This window comes from Nothobranchius furzeri, chromosome 18 (genome assembly GCF_043380555.1).
Source record: "Nothobranchius furzeri strain GRZ-AD chromosome 18, NfurGRZ-RIMD1, whole genome shotgun sequence".
NCBI classification, from domain to species: domain Eukaryota; kingdom Metazoa; phylum Chordata; class Actinopteri; order Cyprinodontiformes; family Nothobranchiidae; genus Nothobranchius; species Nothobranchius furzeri.
This window is the reverse complement of record NC_091758.1, coordinates 12,590,818-12,614,796: the sequence shown is the minus strand read 5'-3', so window position 1 is coordinate 12,614,796 and position 23,979 is coordinate 12,590,818. Positions and strand designations below refer to the sequence as shown.

The 23,979-nt window shown below is 49.3% G+C and overlaps 2 protein-coding genes across 4 annotated transcripts in view; both read right to left on the bottom strand.

Annotated features, from left to right (window-relative positions):
* Window positions 1–1,429: 1,429 nt before the first annotated feature.
* On the bottom strand, window positions 1,430–17,501 carry hao1 (hydroxyacid oxidase (glycolate oxidase) 1). Its single transcript, XM_015968928.3, has 8 exons — window positions 17,165–17,501; window positions 7,984–8,135; window positions 6,116–6,386; window positions 5,752–5,924; window positions 3,012–3,103; window positions 2,357–2,515; window positions 2,137–2,206; window positions 1,430–1,636 (listed from the first exon to the last, which is right to left on the bottom strand). The coding sequence occupies exons 1-8, from the start codon at window positions 17,299–17,301 to the stop codon at window positions 1,569–1,571; spliced, it is 1,122 nt and encodes a 373-aa protein (XP_015824414.1). The 5' UTR covers window positions 17,302–17,501; the 3' UTR covers window positions 1,430–1,568.
* Window positions 17,502–19,587: 2,086 nt separating this feature from the next.
* Window positions 19,588–23,979, bottom strand: part of smg1 (SMG1 nonsense mediated mRNA decay associated PI3K related kinase) — a 138,572-nt gene continuing 134,180 nt past the window's right edge. For all 3 annotated transcript variants that reach the window (XM_015968926.3, XM_015968927.3, XM_070546966.1), the window contains 3 exons: window positions 20,930–21,106; window positions 20,748–20,854; window positions 19,588–19,838 (listed from right to left, as the gene is read on the bottom strand). In XM_015968926.3, coding sequence (XP_015824412.3) covers window positions 19,761–19,838; window positions 20,748–20,854; window positions 20,930–21,106 — 362 coding nt within the window. In that variant the 3' untranslated portion in view covers window positions 19,588–19,760. The remainder of the gene's footprint in view (window positions 19,839–20,747; window positions 20,855–20,929; window positions 21,107–23,979) is intronic.

The window sequence follows — 23,979 nt, the reverse complement described above, 5'->3', positions numbered from 1 at the left end:
ACAGCCCGTATCAGAGGGCCTGGTACCCCATATATCACAGGGCCCCCCGAGGGACGTGGTCGAACGCCTTCTCCAAATCCACAAAACACATGTAGATTGGTTGCGCAAACTGCCACGCACCCTCCAGGACCCCCTAAGGGTATAGAGCTGGTCCAGTGTTCCACGGCCAGGACGAAAAACACATTGGTCCTCTTGAATACGAGGTTCAACAATCCGATGGACCCTCCTCTCCAGAACCCCTGAATAGACCTTTCCGGTGAGACTCAGGAGTGTGATCCCCTGTAGTTGGAACCCACTCCGCAGTCCCCCTTTTTAAATAGGGGGACCACCACGCCGGTCGGCCAGTCCAGTGGAACTGCCCCAGATGTCCACGCAATACTGCAGAGCTGTTCCGGGAGTCTTGCTCCATGGTCTCACTGAACTCCTCCCATGCCCGGGTTTTTGCATTTGCGACCACCTGAGCTACATTCCGCTTGGCGTGATAACCATCAGCTGCCTCTGGAGTCCTACAGGCTAAAAGACCTGATAGGACTCTTCCTTCAGCTTAACAACATCCCTAACCTCCAGTATCCACCAGCGGGTTCGGGGTTAGCCGCCATGATAGGAACCGATGACCCTGTGGCCACAGCTACAGTCAGCCGCCTTAACAATGGAGTCACGGAACATGGTCCACTCGGACTCAATGTCTCGCGCCTCCCCTGGCACATGTTCGAATTTCTGTCGCTGGTGAGAATTGGAGCTAAGCAGATCCTCACAACAAGTTTGGGTCTGCCAGGTCTGACCGGCATCCTCCCCCACCATCGAAGCCAACTCACCACCAGGTAGGGGTCAGATGACAGCTCCGCTTCAAGAGCACATATGGTTTTATGTTTTATGCTTAAACTTGGTGTTCATTATGGACGAGCTCTGATTCAGATCAGGGGGACCATTCTTCACAACCACACCTCTCTGGGTCTCACTATCGCTGCACACATGAGCATTTAAGTCCCCCAGGACAACGAGGGAGTCACCAGAAGGAGCGCCCTCCGGCACCCTCTCTGGGGACTCCAAAAAGGGTGGGTAATCTGAGCTGTAGTTTGCAGCAAACCACAGTCAGGACCCATCCCCCCACACGAAGGCTGAGGGAAGCTACCCTCTCCTTCTAAATTACTTAAACAATTTTATTTCTACCTTAAAAGGCCTTAAAAACAAATTCAATTCAATTCAAGTTTATTCATGAAGCGCCAAATCACAAAAAGAGTCGTCTCGAGGCTCTTCACATAATAAACATTCCAATACAGGTCCATATTTAGGTCAGCTGAAAGACTGAGTACCGGAGGAACACAAAACATTTAATCCATGTTGAACATAATGTGATGTTCAGAGACACACACACACACGCGCACACACACGTGTGTGTGTGTGCACGTGTGTGTGTGTATCTCAGGTTTAGTAGAGGGCCACAGTGGGTTGGATTTAAAAATCATTTTTGTTGTTCCTACTGTTGTGTTCACTTGTAACAAACAACGTTACGAATCGTAATGAGAACGTATCGTTCCTGATGATCAACCACACAGCAGCATCTTCTCTCACATCCTGGAGGTGAAGTCCACTTTCCTGACCAAGGATCTGCTTACTTCTGATACAGAACGGCAACCTACACACACACACACACACACACACACACACACACACACACACACACACAGACACACACACTTATCAATACTCAAACATGTTCACCTTCCCTCCTTTGTGACACCTGGTCACACATCTAGCTTGTTGAAGCACCTGAGTGAGTTCCTGAGTTTAAAGGAGTCTGTAAACAAGAGTGCACCTGATAAAACATCAGCGCTTTCTAATCAGAAGAAACTGTTATGTGCACCATGTTGCACAACCGAGGATGAGCTAGGAACCTTTTGGTGTGAAAGGCAGCCTAAAGGTGACTAGACCTACTACCACTGGCTGAAGACTTCAAAAGGATGAGAAGAAAAGTCAGACAGAATATAAATTTGTCTGAAAGAGCCTGGAATTCTTCACAAACTGGTCAAATGAGTGAAAGTGAGATGCTGCTCAGACCAAACCTCTTTCATTACACACCAAAGCATGGTGGTGGCAGTATAGTTATGATCAGTTGCTTCTGTTGGTGTGCGGTACCTGACAGGGCCATAGCCAGTCGGAGTTCCTCTTTTAGAAGCTCCAGAAGAGCAACGACTCCTTCTTCTCCCTGGTGACTCATAAAACACACCAGTGGGTCTGATTAGTGACCTCCCTCTCTTTTTAGACCAACCAGTCATGTTTAGTCGAGTAAGCTAATAAACTCTGTGTCTCAGAGTGATCATAGATGAGCCTCTTGTGATGGATCAGAGCTTTTCACCTGACAGGCAAGACCCCAGAGCACGGGGCGCCCGATGAAGACCGCCTTTGCCCCCAGAGCTAAGGCCTTGAGGACGTCTGTCCCTCGTCGCACACCTCCATCCAGAAAGACGTCACAGCGACCCTGCACCGCCTCCACCACCTCCTCCAACACATCCAGCTGCATGTGCACGCACGCACACGCACACGCACACACACACACACACACGCACACACACACTTGTTTAAACATTTGTACAGGAGAAACCGGTCAGGGTGTCAGTAATCCAGCTCAGACCGAGAGACCATCTAAAGGCTCAGGAGCCCTCTGCAGGTGTTCTGGATTCATCAGCTGATCAGAGTGTGACACTGAGTCTAGAGAACTGAACCAACGTTCTGATTGAGATGTTGAATGTGGGTTCTGATCATCTGTAGACCATGATCGTCTCAGTTAGAACTAATAAAGGCTGAAACATCTGGATCTGCCTGGAATGAGTCTGTCTCATAGATTCGTTTCACCTTTTAGGTTGGATCACTGACATTAATGCACCAGATTCTATTTTTTCCAGTTTCACCTGTATTCACGCACACGCGTGCACACACACACACACACACACACACACACACACACACACACACACACACACACACACACACACACACACACACACACACACCGTTGCAGGAACCCCATCAAGTTGTCGAGCTCCATGATTGGACACCAGGATGCCATCAGCACCGTAGTGGACAGCCTGAACAGCATCTGGACCTGGAGTCATTCAGACAAGTGGAGATGTGGTAGACAGATATGTTTATTGGATACAATCTAGGTGACTTTTGAACACCAATTAAAATGTGGGACATTATGTTGTAGTTGTCTCTGTACTCAGTTTTCTTTCCTTACACATCCATCCAGAGTTAGCCCGAGGAGGACATAAACCATCTGTTGCTGCAGGTCATTATTTAACCACATGAAGTCCACAGAGAGTAAGATTAGGTGCTGCTGATCGTCCCAGGAGTGGACATTGAAACAGGTTCACCCTGAGGTCAGAGGTCAACGCTCAGACAAACAACATCAATTGCCCAAGAGCTCCCTCTGATTACTAAGTTAGCAGGTCATAGGTCGCGGCAGCTCAGCTCAGGCTGGAAACAGCAGAACTTAAGTAGAGACGTTTACCCATAATGCACTTGGAGTAAACCAGATCAGATTGTCAGCAACAACAGCTGAGCCCAGCTGTCAGCACGGTGGTTGAGGGCCGATGATTTGGGCTGGTTCTTTAGCTGCATGACTCACTGAGTCCACCAAGAACTCCTCGAGACACCAGAGTGTCCTAGAGACTGTCTGACAGCTCAGGTACGGAACAGACCGGGTCATGAAGCAGAACCATAATCCAAGCAGCAGATCTACAACACAATCATGGAGCTGCAGCTGCAGACGTGAACAAGTGTTGGTACCTTTCAGTCACTGATAGAAAGGTCCACAATGGTCACCGAAATAACTCGAATCTGACTAAAGTAATAATAAATCAAATAATGTGACAAAAGGGACGTGTTCATTCAAGGTGTGTCCACTAGTCAGCATCACAGTCAGTGATTACAGGGTATCTGCAGGTTTAAGGGAGCCAAATTTAAGACTTTTTAAGACCTTTTTTAAGGCCACTTTGACCAAATTTAAGCTATTTTTTTAAATTAAATTTAAGCTATAATTTCCAGCTATTGCCTGGAACCGGTGCTAACCACGTCGCGAACTTGGGATTAACCATCCAGTTACCATTAAACTTGCACTTCCCCATGGCGCAAGCTCCCACTAGCTTAACCAGCTAATGTGCTCATCTAAAAATAGCCCCCTTTCACGACCAACTGAATGTGTACGGTTCCACTTACGCCAACATCATACACAAAAAATGCTGAACACTGACTAGAAATTCATGAAAATTTTATAGAAATAAAATAATCTTGTTTATTGGGTCTTTGGTAATTTAAGACCTCTGGAAACTGTATTTAAGGATTATTTGTCATTTTTAAGGATTTTTAAGGCCTTAAATTTGGAAAAGCCAATTTAAGACTTTTTAAGACTTTTTAAGGACCCGCGGATACCCTGGATTAGTCAGTGGGCCTTTATATAGGGCAGGTAGTCACTGTGTTGTTTGGTGACTTGGTGAGTACCACACTCAACACGGACCAGAGGAAGCAAAGGAAAGAGTTGTCTCAGAAGAATAGAAAGAAAATGATAGACAAACATGTTAAAGGCTAGAAGACCATCACCAAGCAGCTAGATGTTCGTGTGTCTACAGCTGAACACATTACTCAGAAACCGCAGATCCATGGGACAGTAGCCAACCTCCTTGGACCTGGCCGCTGAGGAAAAACGGATCAAAAAGACAGACAATCTGAATGGTAACAAAAGAGCCCAGAAAAACTTCTAAAGAGATCTAAAGTGAACTTCAAGTTCAAAGAACATCACAGTCAGATCGCACCATTTGTCGTTGTTTGAGCCAAAGTGGACTACAAAGGTGACGACCAAGGAGGACACCATTGTTGGAAACAAATCATAACAAAGCCAGACTGGAATACCAAGGCTCATCAGCTCCACGTTCACAGACAGAAAAATGAAGCACATCAAGAAAAGAACACAGTTCCTACTGTGAAACACGGAGGAGGCTCTGTCATGATCTGGGGCTGCTTTGCTGCATCTGCCACTGGGTGTCTTGAATCTGTGCAGGGTACCATGACATCTCAAGACCATCTAGAGATAAATGTGGCGGTCAGTGTCAGAGAGCTTGGTCTCAGTCACAGGTCGTGGGTCTTGCAGCAGGACAACGACCCAAAACACGCAGCTAGAATCACCCAAGAATGGCTTCGAGAAAACATCGGACGATTCTGAAGTGGCCTTCTGTGAACCCTGACCTCCTATTGAGCATCTTAGAAAGAAGCTGAAACGTCGTCTGGAAAAGGTGCCCTTCAGACCTGAGACAACTGGAGCAGTTTACTCATGAGGAGTGGGCCAAAATACCTGCCGAGAGGTGCAGGAGTCCCAGTGGCAGTTACAGGAATCGTCTGACTGCCTCAAAAGGTCGTAGAACAAAATATTAGGTTAGGGGTACCATCATTTTTGTCCAGGCCTGTTCCACGAGTTTGTTTTTAATAATTCCGCTGAAGCACGGCTGAAAAGCAACGTCTGATTTTCACTGGTTTAATTTCATAGAATTTGTATTTATTATTACTTTTGTCAAATTCAAGTTATTTCTGTGACCACTGTGGGTTTCTCTTTCTTCGACTGAAGGGCACCAACTGTTTTGTCCACGCGTGTAAGTTCATCCACCTGAATTATCACTGCAAACAGGCTTCACTAAGAATCTAATGGGTGTGACTGAGTGAGTGAGTGAGTGAGTGAGTGAGTGAGTGAGTGAGTGTTACCATTAAGTACTCCTTTAACAATCACAGGCAGGTGTGAGTGCTTCTTCAGCCATGTGATGTCATCCCAACTCAGAGCCGGCTCAATAGCATTAGCAACATAAACAGCCAGACCGCTGTCACTGCCGTAGTCCTCCTCAGAGAAGGCCAGGGCAGCCGTGGAGAAGTTTGACAATCTGACACACACACACACACACACACACACACACACACACACACACACACACACACACACACACACACACACACACACACACACACACACACACACACACACACACACACAGAGGCAGGGGTAAAAACCCAAGGGGCCACCAGCTACATGGGGGGCTTGATAGGTGAATTGCGTGTGGAACTGGCTTCCTACCTCAGATGCTGAGGCATTTTGAATCGGTTGCGTACATCGTCCAACCTTTTCCCCAGGTACGGAGTATCCACTGTAACAAAGATAGCCTTGTAGCCCGCCCGCTCTGCCCGGCGCACCAGAGACAGTGTAAGCTCTCGGTCTTTGTAGATATAAAGTTGCATCCATAGGGCCCCACTGCCACCTGGTGTAGCTGTCATTGCTGACATCACTTCCTCTATGCTCGAGGTGGCCCAGGAGCTCAGCATCATTCCGGTTCCTACTGCTTTGCATGCTGGGAACATAAGTGTAATCAGCTTCTGTAGCAGATGTTTCAAATAGATTCTCCTTGTAACGTACCAAAAGCCGAGTATCGACATAAAAAATGACCAGAAATTTACTTTTAATTTCCAGTGTAGCATCACACTTTATAGAGTAACGACTGCATATTTAATTATGACCAATAAGATGTGATGGGTCCATATAAATATGAAATATCAACCTGATTGATCTTTGAATTTTTAACCAGAAGAGTTTAGGATGGGTTTGGATGTGAGTTGTAGGTGAAAATTGACCCTTTCTGGACGTTACGCCAGACACAAACTGCGTCACACATCCAGGGACGCGTTACCTCCGTCTGGCCTCCAAACAAGAAAAGCAATGATCTACAACTAAGTAAGTTAGGCATAATAAGTGCTGGAAGACGAGACTTTCTGCACTTTCACTCTGAACAAAGTTAATCTTCCTTGAATCATGAATGACTTTCTCTTGTTTAACTCCAAAGTGTTTGATAATGTGTGCATAAATCAATGATGCGTTTAAAATGAATCTGAAATTACACCAGATTAGTGCTTGTGGATTTAATGTTAATCTATCCAACACATCATAATACGACTATTAAGGTTTTTGCTTCACATAACCGTTATAACATTCACTTCACACTAAGACGTAACCTCTGAGCATCTGAGTGAGTTACTGAGGTCTTTGTTCACGCCCTCTTAATTGGGTCAAATTCTGGCTTGTCTAAGTTCATAAACAAAAGTTGATGAATACAGGAATCACTTCCTGATTCATTAGTTCTTCAGCAGCCATCTGGTTTGGCCAGTCGGGTGAGCCAGTATTTTGAGACCATCCTCTCTTTTGACCCCAAGGTCAAAGCCTCTCTGCAACACTGGCGAGTGATTTAAGACACGACGACTCTTTTAAGAGCCACCAGCACCTCAGACGGACATCTAACCAGCAGACCCTGTTGCAGCTCACGGCTGGACTAGAAATCTGAATTCAAAAGGAAATGTGTCTCTTTGGGTTCCTGTGGTCTCGACGTACGGGGAAACTCACCACTCGGGCCGCTTTCGTCCGGACCGCCGATGGGCAACCGTCACACAAAGGGTGTGTCGACTGCGCGACTGCGTCGGACGGTTTTGTAAACAACGCTCTAGCTTATCAAACCATAGAGCCAAACAGATTTTCCCACCCAGACTTCACAATCTCTCTCTCTCAGATACAAGGTTCTGCTAAAACAGCATGCTCACATTCCACCATTTCATTCATCCTCGGTTACCTGCACAACCATCATTTCATTCATACTTTGTCATGAACAATCATTTAGTTTAGGAAATAGAATTAAAATCGATTTTATAAACTCTATTCTTGGGAAGGGTGTGTTCCCTGAAGTCAAAGAAACTAAAGTCTTCTGATTAAACATTCCAAGACCAATCAGATTGATATTTATATAGAATATCACATCTTATTGATCACTTGTATATCTAGTTAGTTAATCGTTAACGCTACATCCTCAAGACCTTTTCCTACTCTGAAAATGGACTCCACCAGTTCCTCATCTAAAGTGCATGAGTGTGTGTTTGTGAGTGTGTGTGTGTGTGTGTGTGTACCTCTTGCTGTAGCTGTCTCTCCGGCAGGGTGAGCCATCCTCTGCATTGCTGTGGCTCCAACACAGAGAGGCATGCTGAGGTTATGGCCCAGCACGTTTACAGACAGATCCACAATGGACACGTCCCTCATGACTCGAGGCATAAGGTGCCATCTGAGCGCATGTGCACACACACACACACACACACACACACACACACACACACACACACACACACACACACACACACACACACACAGGTTTATTATTCATGCACAACACTGCTGTTTCAGTCAGACGGGTTTTACGTTTTTTGGGATCTGTTTTGTTGACCTGGCAGCCAGATCTCTGTATGTAGCCCCGCCCCCATGTCGAGTCAACACATTCTCTTGAGTTTGGAAAACTTTAGGTTACTATCGTAACCCCGGTTCTCTGAGTAACATGTGTGAGATGTCTCACTATGGGATACGCCCCTCCGCGGATTCCTCAGAAGCACTTATCTCAATACGCCAATCCTGATTGGCCAGTGACCGTGACGTACGCGTGCCCTGCTGCTATAAGTAGCAAGCGTCCCCACGCATGCACCATTCAAGATAAACACCTCTTCTCGCTTCGCCCAGCAAGAAGGGTTGTCTGGTGAGACATCTCACTCATGTTACTCAGAGAACCGGGGTTACGATAGTAACCTAAAGTTCTCTTTCTTAACATTCGTTTCGATGTCTCACTATGGGATATGGAGACTCCCGTATTGCCAGACAGCTTATCCAGCGATCACCAACCTACAGGGATACGTCTTGGCCCGCCAAAGACCCCACACTCAGAATCGTGTGAGTCATTGCAGGGACCGAAACATCAAGCTTATAGAAGCGTGCAAATGCAAGTGGAGAAGCCCAACTTGCTGCAGCACAAATCTCCTGGATTGACAGCCCCCGAAAAAGGGCCCAAGAAGCAGACAGGCCTCTAGTAGAATGGGCCCTGAGCCCAACAGGAGCCTGAATGCCCTGACAGGAGTAAGCCATAGAAATAGCCTCCACAATCCAGTGGGAGAGCCGCTGCTTTGTGACGGGTTTCCCCTTACAAGGCCCACCCCGTGACACAAAAAGCTGGTCCCCCCTGCGAAGGTTCTCCGTCCGATTCACATACTCCTTGAGCGCGCGAATCGGACACAGCTTGTGCCACCGCTCCTCCCCAGGAGAGGAGAAGGGCGGTGGGTAGAAAGCTGTGAGGATAATAGGAGAAAAGGAGCCCACTACCTTAGGCACAAAGGCAGGGTTGGGCTTCAGGGACACCTTCATGTCACCTGGTGCAAACTGGGTGCAGGATGGGTGCACAGAGAGAGCCTGTAAGTCACTAAAGCCTGATTTATGCTTCTCCGTCTGCGTCAGTGCGGAGCACACGCAACGCCATTATCCGACCTTGCGTAGGGATCCGGCAGGCACGCAAGTACGTACGGAGTCGAGCCCACTTTTTTAAACATCCGTCGAACGAAACGGATTACGCAAGCTTGTGATTGGTCAGGACGCCGCTGTTGTTTACAGCGCCGCCATTGCAAAGAGAGCTGAGTTTAACTAGCGGCAGACACAGAGAAGCTTGAAGAATGCCTCGCGAAAAAACTCTAAAAATATGAACGTTTAATTCTCCCGTGACTGGAGGAGTGAAAAGATGCGCAGCAAGCGTTTTATTTGTGGACGGAAATGACAGGAAACGTGGGTTTAGAGGTGGGGAGCGCATGAAGCGGTGGGAGAATGAGAGACAAATATGTCCGTGTTAAAAGTCTCTTATATACACAAAAAACACAATATAAACAAACGATCTTGGACCGATACATGACAGGATACCACAGAACAGCGCTACGCCCTCTGTGGTCGTGCCAGGATATTGCTTTGCAACACTCTCCAGGAGACGGAGAAGTATGAGAGCAAAACGCTTCCGTCAATCCGTGCGTGCCTGTCCCTTGCGGAGCTGACGGAGAAGCATAAACCAGGCTTAACTCGCTTTGCAGATACCAAAGCCAGGAGTAGCACCACCTTAAGAGACAGGCTCTTAAGGTCCAGGCCGTCCATAGGCTCAAATGGAGGCCCGGAGAGGGCCGACAGCACCAAGGACAGATCCCATGAGGGCACCAGGGGTCGAGACACAGGGAGAAGCCTGCGCGCGCCCCTCATGAAGCTACACACCAGGGGGTGTTGACCTGCCAATTTCTTCCCAAAACCCAAGTATCGGGCGGAAATGGCTGCTAGGTACACTTTAATGGTGGAGAAAGCCTTCTTCCCATCCAACAAGTCTTGCAGGAAAGACAGAATGACGTTCACAGGGCACTGGAAGGGTGAGACCTCCCTGCCCTGACACCAGGCTTCAAACAACCTCCATTTACTGTCATATAGGTGGGGCAAGGTGGATAAACGAGGGCCCGGGCGGGATTCGATCCCTAGACTCCCGGTTGAGAATCATACGCTCTAACCAGTCAGCCAAAGGGACATCCCCTTGGCCAAGTAGCCAGGGCGCATGATCAATCGGGACATTGTGACAGGACGCTCACACTGTCACATCTTTCCCATTCTTTCCACGAGCACGTCCTCGTGCTCCCGCGCAGGGTGCCACAAACTTCACATCCATGGACCTACTTGACAGTACTACATGGATCCTGCCAACAACGCCAAATGTGGCAAGGTGGATAAACGAGGGCCCGGGCGGGACTCGATCCCCAGACTCCCGGGTGAGAGTCATACGCTCTAACCAGTCAGCCAAAGGGACATCCCCTTGGCCAAGTAGCCAGGGCGCATGATCAATCGGGACATTGTGACAGGAAGCTCACACTGTCACATCGGGACCTAGTGGAGGGGGCCCTAGCATTCTGAATGGTTCGAATGACCGCCTGGGGCAGCTCTGCTGACCCTAGCCTGCACCCCTCAAGGGCCAGGCCCACAGGGCCAGCCGTTCTGGATGAGCGTGGAAGATTGAGCCTCCCGCTTGGGACACCAGGTCCCTGCGAAGCGGCAGTTTCCAAGGTTGGCCCTCCAGGAGCTGGAAAATGTCCGCCACCCAATGCATGGCTGGCCAGTATGGGGCCACCAGAATGAGAGTGTGGCACTGGGTTCGTACCCTCAGCAAGGTGGGTAGTATCAGGGCCACTGGGGGAAAAGCGTAAAGCAGTCCCCGTGGCCAGTCGTGCGCCAGCGCGTCCACGCCGAGTGGAGCATCTCGGTCGCGCAGGGAGAAAAACAGTGGACACTGAGCATTCTCCTTGGAGGCAAAGAGATCCACTACAGCTGTGCCGAACCGGATCCAAATCTGTTCCAACACTGCTGGATGCAGGCTCCATTCCCCGTACAGGGGTGTCCCTCTGGACAACAGATCCGCCCCCCGATTCAGAACACCTGGGACGTGGGTGGCTCTGATTGAGAGGAGATGCCTGCTGCACCATAGGATCAGTCTGCGTGCCAGCGTGTGTAACCGCATGGAGCGCAGCCCACAGGAAGTACCTGGAGTAGAAACCGCTCTGAGACTGATAGGGAGGTACAATGCATATCACTACCTTCTCTAGCAGGGAGGAGATTTCTCCCTGAAGGATGTGAGCTGATGTCCCCTTGGCGTGGGAGAACACTACGCCGGAGAATCGAGGAGGAACTGAAGCGAAATGGAGCCTGTAACCTCTCGAAATAGTTCTTAGCACCCAATGTGAAGCAGAAACCGCTGTCCATTCCTCTATGTGAGTGGAGAGCGGTGACACAGCCGTGACACACGGAGCAGCAGCTCCCTGCAGAGGTTGTGGGGCAGTGGTGCATGCGCGGGGGCTTTGTGCTTTGGCGGCCCTGGCGTACGGGGACAACCCGTGGCTGGCGGGAAAGTCCGCCCGGGGCCGCCCCTCGCCTGGAACCGCTCATGGGCAAAATTTTTATTGATTTTTGCTGCGCCCTTGAGCGCGACATGTTGGTAAAAAACAACGTGAGTGCTTGTGACGTGTGTTTTGAGCCGGCATAGCCGTTTGCACATCCTAGCCCCACCCTGAACCGCTCTGGGACTCTGCCGGAGGGGTCCCGTGAGAGGGGGGGGGGGGGGGGAAGCACCATGGCAACATCGAACAGGAGGAGCTGGCGAACGGGGAACTGCCAGCTGCAGCGTCGGGAGGGAAAGAACTCAGTCAGGCTGCTCTCTTCTTCTTTATCACCTGCTGACTGCCGGGTCGGGTGGGTTGTCCCGGCGGCGGATCAGCTTGGTTGCCGGACCTCTGAGGCCAAACTGGTCGAGGCGCTGAGCTCGAAGGAGCTGGTTGGACTGCTTGAGGCTTCGGGCGCTTTGGGATCCGGAACGGAGGCTGGGCTCGGGCAGCTGCCTGAGGAAGGGTCGGCCGAGCCGGCAGAGCAGGTGAAGGCTTACGGGGAAGGCAGAGTTGAAGGCTTCATCCTCTTTCTTTTTGGCCTCACACCGTCGCTGCATTGATGCCAAAGCAGAGCCAAAAATGCCTTCAGGCACGATTGGCGTGTCCAAAATGTCCTCCTTCTCTCTATCAGAGAGGTTGGTGAGGTTCAGCCATCGTGCACGTTCTTGAAGCACCATCATGCCCATAGCTTTAGCCGTAGCCTGGACCGCGCAGCGCTGCACACGCAGGCAGATGTCGGTCAGTACGGTGATTTCCTCCCACACCTCCGGGTCCAGCTTCGTATTCATGTCCTCACAGAGCTCGGCTTGGTACGCCGAGAGCATGGAGGAGACATTCAAAGCTCGGACTGAGATGGCGGCAGCCTTGTACGCCCTCTCGTTCAGCACCGACTGGAAGTGGTCCGCTTTTGCAGGGAGAGCGGGAGGCCTGGAGGAAGTTGCCGAGAGTCGTGGGTGCAGGTGGGCTGCAACCAGCGGTTCCATCGGCAGCATGCGAAGCATGCCAGCCTTCTCCATCCCCTCGAAGTCCAGCGATAGGAGGCTCCTTGGACAGGAGACCTGGAGCTGAAATGGTGTTTGTCCCAGGAGGACCTCACTTCTTGGAGAAGCTCCGGGAAGGCGGGAAGGAGGGGCTTTGCCGCCCTTGTGGCCTGAGGCAGCTTCTTTCCCTCGTAGCGGGATCTGACAGCTTCAGTGACCACGGTGGGCCAAGGGATGTTGAGCCTGGTCGCAGCGCGTCGGCAGACTGACTGCATGTTCAGGTGGGCGGCCGGAGAAACCACTCCATCCCTGGGAGAGGACGGAAAGCTACGCATGGAGGCCTGAGCGATGGGGAGAAAAACGTCGTCATCCTCGTCCTCCTCTGAAGTGAGGAGTTCCGAGGTGTCCTCATCGTCTCAGTAGTCCAACTCCAACACGTCCTCGACGGGGTGGCTCGGAACGGCCAGTTCGAGCTGTGAGCCCCAGCTGTGTTCGGCACACGGTTCCGGCTCCGGGAGGGCATGTTTGCCGGCGTCCCCAGGCGGTGGCCATGGGGCCGGCAGGCAAGGGTCCTTCCCGGACAGGCTAGCTTGGTGCGCTAGCCGCCGGCGAAGGCTCTTCAGGGTGAAGCAAGCACAGCTCTCACATGACCCCGGGACTTCCAATGCCAGCTGGGCGTGTTCCAGCCCAAGGCAGCTTGAGCAGACCTTGTGCGGGTCTTTGCTCGAGATTTTGTTCCCACAGGTACAGAGGCGAGCTCCTGCGCCGTCGACTCCTCTGGTGGGAGGAGCGGCTTCCATGTGGGCTAACTGGTGTGTTAGCAAGAGAACGAACAGGTGCACTGGAGTGTGAAGCTGCTCGCTATGCCCCGAGCCTATGGTGAAGGTCAGGACAGGAGGACAGTAAGTTAACGTTCGGCGATGGAGAGAATATTAGCTGGCTCCGTCTGTGAACGGTTGAGCTAACTTACCTGAGAGATAAGCAACCACCGAAGCGAGAAGAGGTGATTGAATGGTGCGTGCGTTGGGACGCTTGCTACTTATAGTAGCAGGGGACGCGTATGTCACGGTCACTGGCCAATCAGGTTTGGCGTATTGAGATAAGTGCTTCTGAGGAATCCGAGGAGGGGCGTATCCCATAGTGAGACATCGAAACGAATGTTAAGAAAGAGAACTCCAAATCTCGCGAGAATTCATCTTGCTGCGCAAGGTCACCGTTTTTTAACGGTCCTCATGAAAAAAAGTCTTCAGTGGTTTTTTTTTTCTTCTCACTTTTCAACCATCAGCTGGACTAACACTTGATGACTGATTTGCTGAGTTTGGTTATCTCCTAATGTGCTGCTGTGCATTATGGGTAAGTAACCTCTACTGTGGTATAGTCTGTCCGAAGGTCAGTGAATGGTTTTTGGTGGAATGTTGAAGTCCAAGTTGATTGTCATTTACCTGTAACCATCATCAGACCGAAAACTGTTGCTTCTCTAAAGCCACTGTTCTGACCTTCTCCAAGGTCAAAGGTCCTTCAGTGACTGACTGCTGCACTCCCCACTTGCATGACCACCAATTGTTTCTCCCAGAAACCATCTGGCAGCTTCAACAAACAAACTGACCAATTAAAACCAAGCAGCATGTGACCCTCTAATCACACATCTGCGCTCTGCCGTCTCTTTTTGGGGTTGTTCTTTATGAGTGTTTTGCTTACACCGGTATCTTATAAGATTTGTGTACCGATGCTGCCGAGACCTCGATTCTCACAATGTTTGCACATCCCTGCTAACTGTTCAGCTGATGAACTTCATACCATGGAACATTTTCTCCTCTCAATCAATGGTCACCTCTGCCTATCTGCATCTAATTCACTGTCTCATTTAATTTTGGAACCTCAAATCAATTTACATGGATGCCCTCTGCACTAATACTGACAATGTGCAAATCCCGGATTTCCTGATGAACTTGATTTTCACAACAGTGTCCTAAATGACACCGGTAAACAGGGAGTATGCTCCACGGCAAAATCCCAGTTTACATGCATTGAAACCCAAAAGTTAGTTTAGAGAACTGGTTTCAATGCTGACTCATGTGGGAGACGGATTTAATGCGACATGACCGTTCAGACTGCAGTCCCTTCCAAAAACATCGGATATGCATCGAATCAGTATCAAGTGACACAGATCGCATGAAAAAAATATACAGGTGCTGGCCAGTAAATTAGAATATCATCAAAAGGTTGAAAATATTTCAGTAATTCCATTCAAAACGTGAAACTTGTACATTATATTCATGCAATGCACACAGACCAATGTATTTCCGATGTTTATTACGTTTAATTTTGATATTTATAGGTGACAACCAATGAAAACATCAAATCTGGTATCTCAGAAAATTAGAATATTCTAAAGGCCAATGAAAAAATGTTTGTTTCTCTAATGTTGGCCAACTGAAAAGAATGAACATGAAAAGAATGTGCATGTATAGCACTCAATACTTAGTCGGGGCTCCTTTTGCCTCAATAACTGCAGTAATGCGGCGTGGCATGGACTCGATCAGTCTGTGGCACTGCTCAGGTGTTATGAGAGCCCAGGTTGCTCTGATAGTCGTCTTCAGCTCCTCTGCATTGTTGGGTCTAGCGTATTGCATCCTCCGCTTCACAATACCCCATAGATTTTCTATGGGGTTAAGGTCAGGCGAGTTTGCTGGCCAATCAAGGACAGGGATACCATGGTCCTTGAACCAGGTGCTGGTGGTTTTGGCACTGTGTGCAGGTGCCAAGTCCTGTTGAAAGGTGAAGTCTGCATCCCCATAAAGTTGGTCAGCAGCAGGAAGCATGAAGTGCTCTAAAACTTCCTGGTAGACGGCTGCATTGACCCTGGACCTCAGGAAACAGAGTGGGCCAACACCGGCAGATGACATGGCACCCCACACCATCACTGACGGTGGAAACTTTACACTGGACCTCATGCAACGTGGATTCTGTGCTTCTCCGCTCTTCCTCCAGACTCTGGGTCCTTGATTTCCAAAGGAAATGCAGAACTTGCTTTCATCAGAAAACATAACTTTGGACCACTCAGCATCAGTCCAGTCCTTTTTGTCCTTGGCCCAGGCGAGACGCTTCTTGCGCTGTTTCATGTTCAAGAGTGGCTTGACACACGGAATGCGACACCTGAATCCCATGTCTTTCATGAGTCTCCTCGTGGTGGTTCTTGAAGCGCTGACTCCAGCTGCAGTCCACTCTTTGTGGATCTCCCCCACATTTTTGAATGGGTTTGTCGTCACAATTCTCTGCAGGGTGCGGTTATCCCTAGAGCTTGTACACTTTTTTCTACCACATTTTTTCCGTCCCTTCGCCTGTCTGTTAATGTGCTTGGACACAGAGCTCTGCGAACAGCCAGCTTCTTTAGCAATCACCTTTTGTGTCTTGCCCTCCTTGTGCAAGGTGTCAATGATTGTCTTTTGGACAGCTGTTAAGTCAGAAGTCTTCCCCATGATTGTGGTGCCTTCAAAACATGACTGAGGGACCTTTTAAAGGCCTTTGCAGGTGTTTTGAGTAAATCAGCTGATTAGAGTGGCAGCAGGTGTCTTCTATATTCAGCCTTTTCAGAATATTCAAATTTTTTGAGATACCAACTTTGGAGTTTTCATTAGTTGTCACTTATGAATATCAAATTTAAATGTAATGAACATTGGAAATACATTGGTCTGTGTGCATTGCATGAATATAATGTACAAGTTTCACGTTTTGAATGGAATTACTGAAATATTTTCAACCTTTTGATGATATTCTAATTTACTGGCCAGCACCTGTATACATATATATAATATATATCAGGTCTGTGCCGTTCAGACTGTCGTAAAAATATCAGATGTGGGTCAAATGTGTGGGAAAAATATCAAGATTTTATGCGCAACTCCTGTAGCCTAGGCTCTCATAGATCAATATCCAGAAAAGCCCTTTGACTAGAATCCTTACTAGAACTCCTCTTAAGCTCAGCAAAATAAAACTTATGCGACGTATTTTTTGAACCCATAAAACACTCTGTATGCATAATTCAGCATTATAAACTGATATTGCATGCCATAAATGGTCAATGGAAAAGAAAATTGTAAATGGCCAGTGCGTTCTAGGATTCTACAAGTCAAAGACTGAGCGATGTTAAAGAAAAAGAAAAGGATTTTGTTTTGATTACATAACTTACCAGTAGTAATGTGAAAATGAAAAAGCCATTTCTACTGTTGCATTTTTATGGTACACATTTTCTTACATAGAATATGGCTCCAGTCAATCGTTTAGCAGCTGCTTTGTCATGATTTAACTATAGCAGACACTGTGTGTGTGTGTGTGAAATGTACCTGTTAAAGGCTGCCACATTATCAGCCAGTGTGCTTTGCTCATCAGCTCCTGAGCGGTAGTAGTCGTACACGGCTTTAGGAAGAACTCTCTTGGCCTCCTTCTCGAAGTCTGAGACGCACACACACTGCCCTGACATGTCTGCTTCCTCCTAATGTGCAGCATCGGGATCATCAGTAAATAAGCCAAGCTGCAGTAATCATTAACCTGCAGGAGGGTCGGTGGACCTGCAGCCATCCGTGAGATCCTGCAAAGTTTCAGCGATGCCCAGTTTACACAAGATTAACACAGCAATGCTGACTCTGGATCAGCTGGGACTTCTTACCCCACGTTTGTTCATGTTCTGAAACGGCGACCGCTGCCTGCGACCTTTGAGCCCTTCAGTCAAAGTGTTGATAAAATCCACGACAGACAGATCAGCTAAGTGAAAGCAGGTTGTGTGTGTGTGTGCACGTGCATGGACCATGTATGGAAAAAAAACCCACTTCACATCTCAGTTCCACATTTATTCAGCACCCAACAAAATTCAATAAAAGCTTTAAGCAACACGTTTCACCATCACCACAAAGAATATTTCCAGAATAAAAGTTTAAAAGTAGAAGAATCCAGATTTATAAAATGCAACAGGCAGGTTGAAAAGAAAATAAAGACTACTCCTACAGATAGTTACAGAGCACAGCACGGACTAAAGGAAAAACTAACAGGTCCTCCTCGCCTCCTTGACAGCTACTGGTTTTACTTCTGGCTCACCGACGAGCCTTTCAGAACCGAGCCCGGGTCAAGAGGCGTGATGTTTCAGTTTATCTACTAATAAACAAATTATCACTGAGAAATGGACCGCCTTCTCAGATTTTACTCTTTCAAACTGGATGACCTTCAGAGGCGTTGTCGCTGGTTTCTAAACGAAGAACAGGTCCCTCATGGCATCTCTCTGAGTCAGGACATGGGGATCAGGTCCCAGGGATCAGGACAGAGGACACAGGGATCGGGACTGAGGAAACGGGGGCCGGGACTGAGGTCACGGGGGCCGGGACTGAGGTCACGGGGGCCGGGACTGAGGACGCGGGGGCCGGGACTGAGGACGCGGGGGTCGAGACTGAGGACGCGGGGGTCGGGACTGAGGATGCGGGGGTCAGGAGAGAGGACACGGGGGTCAGGAGAGAGGACACGGGGGTCGGGAGAGAGGACACGGGGGTCGGGACTGAGGACACGGGGGTCGGGACTGAGGACACGGGGGTCGGGACTGAGGACACGGGGGTCGGGACTGAGGACACGGGGGTCGGGACTGAGGACACGGGGGTCGGGACTGAGGACACGGGGGCCGGGACTGAGGATACGGGGGTCGGGACTGAGGACACGGGGGTCGGGACTGAGGACACGGGGGTCGGGAGAGAGGGCACGGGGGTCGGGACTGAGGACACGGGGGTCGGGAGAGAGGACACGGGGGTCGGGAGAGAGGACACGGGGGTCGGGAGAGAGGACACGGGGGTCGGGAGAGAGGGCACGGGGATCGGGACTGAGGACACGGGGATCGGGACTGAGGACACGGGGGTCGGGACTGAGGACACGGGGGTCGGGACTGAGGACACGGGGGTCGGGACTGAGGACACGGGGGTCAGGAGAGAGGACACGGGGGTCGGGACTGAGGACACGGGGGTCGGGACTGAGGACACGGGGGTCAGGATTGAGGACACGGGGGTCAGGATTGAGGACACGGGGGTCAGGATTGAGGACACGGGGGTCAGGACTGAGGACACGGGGGTCAGGACTGAGGACACGGGGGTCAGGAATGAGGGCACGGGGGTCAGGACTGAGGACACAGGGTCAGGACTGAGGACACGGGGGTCGGGACCGAGGACACGGGGGTCAGGAGAGAGGACATGGGGTCGGGACTGAAGACATGGGGTCGGGACTGAGGACATGGGGGTCAGGAGAGAGGACACAGGGGTCAGGAGAGAGGACACAGGGGTCAGGGTGTTTGTGGCGCCTAAAGAATCCTGTTCAAACCGTTTTCATACCAAACCAGGTCATCCACCAGCCAATCAGATTCACCAACTGAGGAAAATTATTTCAGAGAAAAAAAGTGGCCGTGGAGATGTTCTGTCCATCTGAAATGGACCCAGATCATGTCCCCCCCACATATGCTTCAGAGGGAACTGGCCCACTTCTGCTCCAGCCTGCCCTCACGTGGCTGTCTGATGGGCACTGTAGGATGTTTATAGGTACAATAGTGAGATATGCAGGTGAGGGGGGAAGGCATTTCAGTAGAGGGTGAGGAGGCCTTACCCCTCCTTCCCCCCTCCCCCTTCTGGTACCAGTTTTTGCTCACCAAACCCCTGAAAGGAAAGTGGTTCTGCAGGCCCACTAAGCACCGTGTGAGCCTGGTCGCCAGTGGTTGCGGGGGTGTGGATGCAACGATGCTACGAGGTCGCTGCCCCAGTTTGGATGCCCAGGAGTTTAGGAGGGCGGACTAAGCATCTGCCTCCCACTTCCTCCCCCTCGGGTGGCCCGGTACAGCTGTTCCGTCACCCCAGTCCCGTAGGACTCTGGTGGATCTCCAAGCCTTCTCTGGACCAAAGACATGAAGCAGCATAGAGCTCACACCCAAGCGGTCCAGCCCTCGTACAGCTGGGCCAGGTTGTCCATGTTGGTTGCCTCTTTGATGACAAAGTCCACCTGAAACAAAAGTAGGAGCACAGTTAAAAGTGCTTTCTGACCTCTGAGCCTGGATGTGTGAGGCTACAAACAACAAACACCTAGCTCACTGCTGAGCCCTTCAAGGTCACCTCCAAGGGGTGGCCATGGCCACCCCTAGAAAATTGTGTTAACCAGTGTTAACAAATCATATTAATGTTCAGTCTAACCATAGATTGATCTTGTTTATTCAAGACATAATTGTAAAACAAAATAAAAATTACAATTAATGCATTAAGAAATAACCAGGATAAAAAAAATTCATGTTTCTGCTGCTCACCATTTTAAATAAGTTTTTATTTCCATCGTTTTTTTTAACACAACAACATGTGAATTAACCCAAAAAGAATTATTTTTTACAAAATTTGGGATAACATTTTAAATAACTGAAAAGTATTTTTCTAAAATGTTTGTGTTTGTAAAATTTCAGTTAAATGTTTTGGATACCTACAGTTATTTTAATTAAAACAAAGGTGCAATGCAGCACATCGCCACAGACTAAATTCAACCAGAGTTACCACAAGGACCAATTTGGTGTGCCACCCCAAAAATTTCTGTGGCCCCATCTGGCCACCCCTATCAAAATTTTCTGGAGGCGCCCCTGGAGACCTTTACAGGGCAACAGGTGACTTGGTGTGGAAGACTGAGTCACTGAAGTGCAAACATTCAAAAGGGCCACATCATAGAAAGTTGTGTTTTTGTGTAGCACACAGATCACCTTCCACTGTTGACTGAAAACCTCATGCTAGTTTTGTGTTGAGGAAAGATCCTGTGAACCCCCCCCCCCCGGGGACATTGACGGCTGCACCTCTGACCACGACTCTGTCAAGCTAATCAAGTTTGAAGTTGACAGTGCAGGGTGTGCAGGAGGAAGTGGGATCTGGTTCTTACCTGCTCAGTGACACTCATCCTCCTGTTGGGATCGATGTCTCTGCCCTCCAGCTTGGCTTTCACTCTTTTCCACACACTGACAGCGTACGAGTTTCTCTCCTGGACAGCTGGAACACAGGAAGAACAGCCCATTAAAACAGGGAGAGCCAGAGGGTGACGCTGCTGAGAGGAAGGAGCAGTACCTCGTCCAGTTTTGGGGTCTCGTATAGCCCTCTTTGGACTGGGGTTCAGGCCTTTGCTGTTCATCAGCAAAGTGCTCGGGGGGGTATCGGTGGGGGTTCCCAGGTTACGTGGAAGCACTTTGCGTGCATTCTGGGACATCGAGTCCGGCTGGGTCTTCACCCCACTGCATCTCACGGCTGGTCCCAATCATTCCATGTCAAACACAAACAGATTATGCACGTCAGGACAACTGGTCTGAAGTGGATCAAGGGCAGGAAATGCAAAGGGCTTAGATTTACTAAAGCACAGAATGAAAAACAACATTTCTGGAGCAACAGTCATAAAACGATGAGACCTGAGGGGACATGTTGACCCATAATGCATACAGGGTTGACGGGTCAGCTTGCTACAGACGAGCTCCTTCATTCTGACTTAGAAACGTTGAACACAGTCAAATATGTCACAGTTGTTTGTTTAAATCTGAGATTAATAATTATTATTATTATGGAACCAGATTACTTTAGTCCTGATGTACAAACATTGACCAGATCTGCACATTAAGTAGCAGACATAGTCATGTTACATTTAGGACTGTTCCTTATTTAGAACCAAATAAAGAGTCCAGTCATCAGCCAGAAATACCCACAATGCCTCTTCTAACCGCAATCCCAGATAATCCGGGGTTATGAAATCTTTGTCTTATCGTCTCATCTGTATCTACCATCACTAACTCCAGCTCCTCTGGCATTTGCTCCATCAGCTCAGTACATCAGCGTGTTTGTAGGCTGTTTTATCTGGGTTAAACAGGCAGCCTGTTGACTATTCTGGGCGTTATTGCCACCTAGTGACAGGGGGGTTATTGCTCAAGCATGACAAAAAAAAAACACACTAAAAATTCTAGGTCCTCCAGCCTCTCACGCCTCCTTATTTGAGAAGCACTGACATAATCCACGATATATCAATATAGTTCATAACTTTAATGGACAGGATTCTAGGCGCAGCCAACGTGTGGAGGGCATCTGTTTTGGTGGCCTGAGGATCAGGTCTCCGCTTTTTGCAGATGATGTGGTCCTGTTGGCTTCATCAGAGCGTGATCTTCAGCTTTCACTGGAATGGTTCAAAGCAGAGTGTGAAACAGCTGGGATGAGATTCAGCCCCTCTAAATCTGAGACCATGGTCAACCAGATATTGCTGCTGTTGTGTCCTTGGGCAAGACACTGAACCTGCAGTGCCTGCTAGTGGTGGCCAGTGGCACCAGTGACCAGGGAGGGAAGGATGGGGCGCGAGATCAAAAGGCGGTTTGGTGCTGCATCTGCAGTGATGCGGGCATCGTACCGGTCGGTCGGGATCAGAGAGAGCTGAGCCGGAAAGTATGGCCCAATCCCAATACTCGCAATTTCCACCCTTGAGCCCTTCAATTGCGCAATCCCGACCAGGGGGGCGAGAACGTAGGGTGTCCCGATTCTCAAGTGCAGAAGTTGATCATGCCCCTTTTGCACCCTTGATCCGCACTTCACCCAAGTCTGCATTGATGTGGGTGAAGTGCCCACAATCCATTTCTGCAGGTGAACAGGCTCAAGTTCCTTTTCTGAAAAAATTTATTTTCTAATGAAAGTAGTTAATTTTAGGATGATTATGTGATGCTCTGATTGTTTTAGACAAAGCAGTAGTTAATTTAAATTTATTTCAAACAACGGTTTGGTTGTTTGAAAGTTGGTAAAGGTTTTTGAAAAAAGTATCACAGCGACCAGCATCGCAGCATGCATTGCGAACAATGACGCAATTCTGCCTGTCTCAATTAGCCAATTATTTGCACACTTGTGTACCACGCACTCGAAGCCTTACTGTGCACGTTCTCCAAGTGCACTTTGCTGAAAACCGCAGTGCAAGTATTGGAATTGGGCCCCAAGCTCTCGATTTAACGGTCAATCTATCACCTCACCTATGGTCACGAGATTTGGGTAGTGACCAAAAGAATGAGATCAGAAGCAAAATGGGTTTTCTCCACAGGGTGCTAAGGTTCTCCCTTACAGATAGGCTCGTCATCTGGTAGGGGTCAAGCCGGGCGTACACTGTGCGACTTTTTCACTTTTTTGAGCCGATTTTCCACTCGTGCGAGAATCCACGACATCGGGGCGAGTTTTGCGCCGAGCGGTCGTGTAGTGTACAGGGGGTTACGAGAGGCGATTAACACCACGTGACCAGCCGCCGATCAGCAGTCGTGAGGTCGCACGGACTTCTGGCGTGTTTAAAATTTCGCTCGTCCCTCGTGAGGATATCGCACTGTTGAAGCGGCGCTGCGAGCGGCTGCGACCCAAAAAGTATCAGAACCGCTCACGGCGCATGCGCAATCCTGCATCAACGCCGCTCGCTCGTTATTTCCCTAATAACACATGCTGTTCGTTTTTGTTTCTACACATTTTTTTTACTCACAAAGATTGTCAAGAAAGCGTGTTTGTCGTGTTCATGTCAAATTAAACTGATCACAAAACACAGATTTACTTTCTTTATTTCGTTTTCCTCATCCAATCCCCATAAATCCCTGTGTGTCCTCCTGCAGCACTCCCGAAGGACAACAGGCAAAACAAGACAAAAAGTCTGACGTGTTGAGTAAAAACTGCTATTTTTTAGCATATTTTTAGGGCCGACGTGTTGCTACCAGACGTACAGTGTGAGCAGTCAGGTCGCATGCGAGAACTGGGTCATGCAGTGTGAGCGCATGACTCGTGAGATCTGCTCTGCGAGGAAGTCGTACAGTTTGAGCTGAAGCTGAACGCTGCGAGTGAAAAAGTCGCACAGTGTCCGCCCGGCTTTAGTAGATCCAGTGCTCCTCCACTTTGAGAGGAGCCAGTTGAGGTGGCTCTGGCATCTGATTAGGATGCCACCTGGACACTTCTCTGGTGAGGTTTTATGGGCACGTCCAACCAGGAGGAGACCTAAAGGAAGACCCAGGGCACGCTGAAGAGACTATGTCTCTCGCTTGGCCAGGGAACGCCTTGAGATTCCCCGGGAGTAGCTGACCCAAGTGGCTGGGGAGAGGGAAGTTTGGGCCTCCCTGCTTAGGTACAAA

Excerpts from the sequence above, each read along its gene's own strand:
- hao1 (XM_015968928.3), bottom strand. The coding sequence starts at position 17,301 with ATGTCAGGGCAGTGTGTGTGCGTCTCAGACTTCGAGAAGGAGGCCAAG. Across the intron at positions 3,104-5,751 it reads TGTTAAAGGAGTACTTAATG|GTCCAGATGCTGTTCAGGCT; the intron begins GTAACACTCACT and ends GAATGACTCCAG. Across the intron at positions 2,516-3,011 it reads TTGATGGGGTTCCTGCAACG|CTGGATGTGTTGGAGGAGGT; the intron begins GTGTGTGTGTGT and ends GTGCACATGCAG.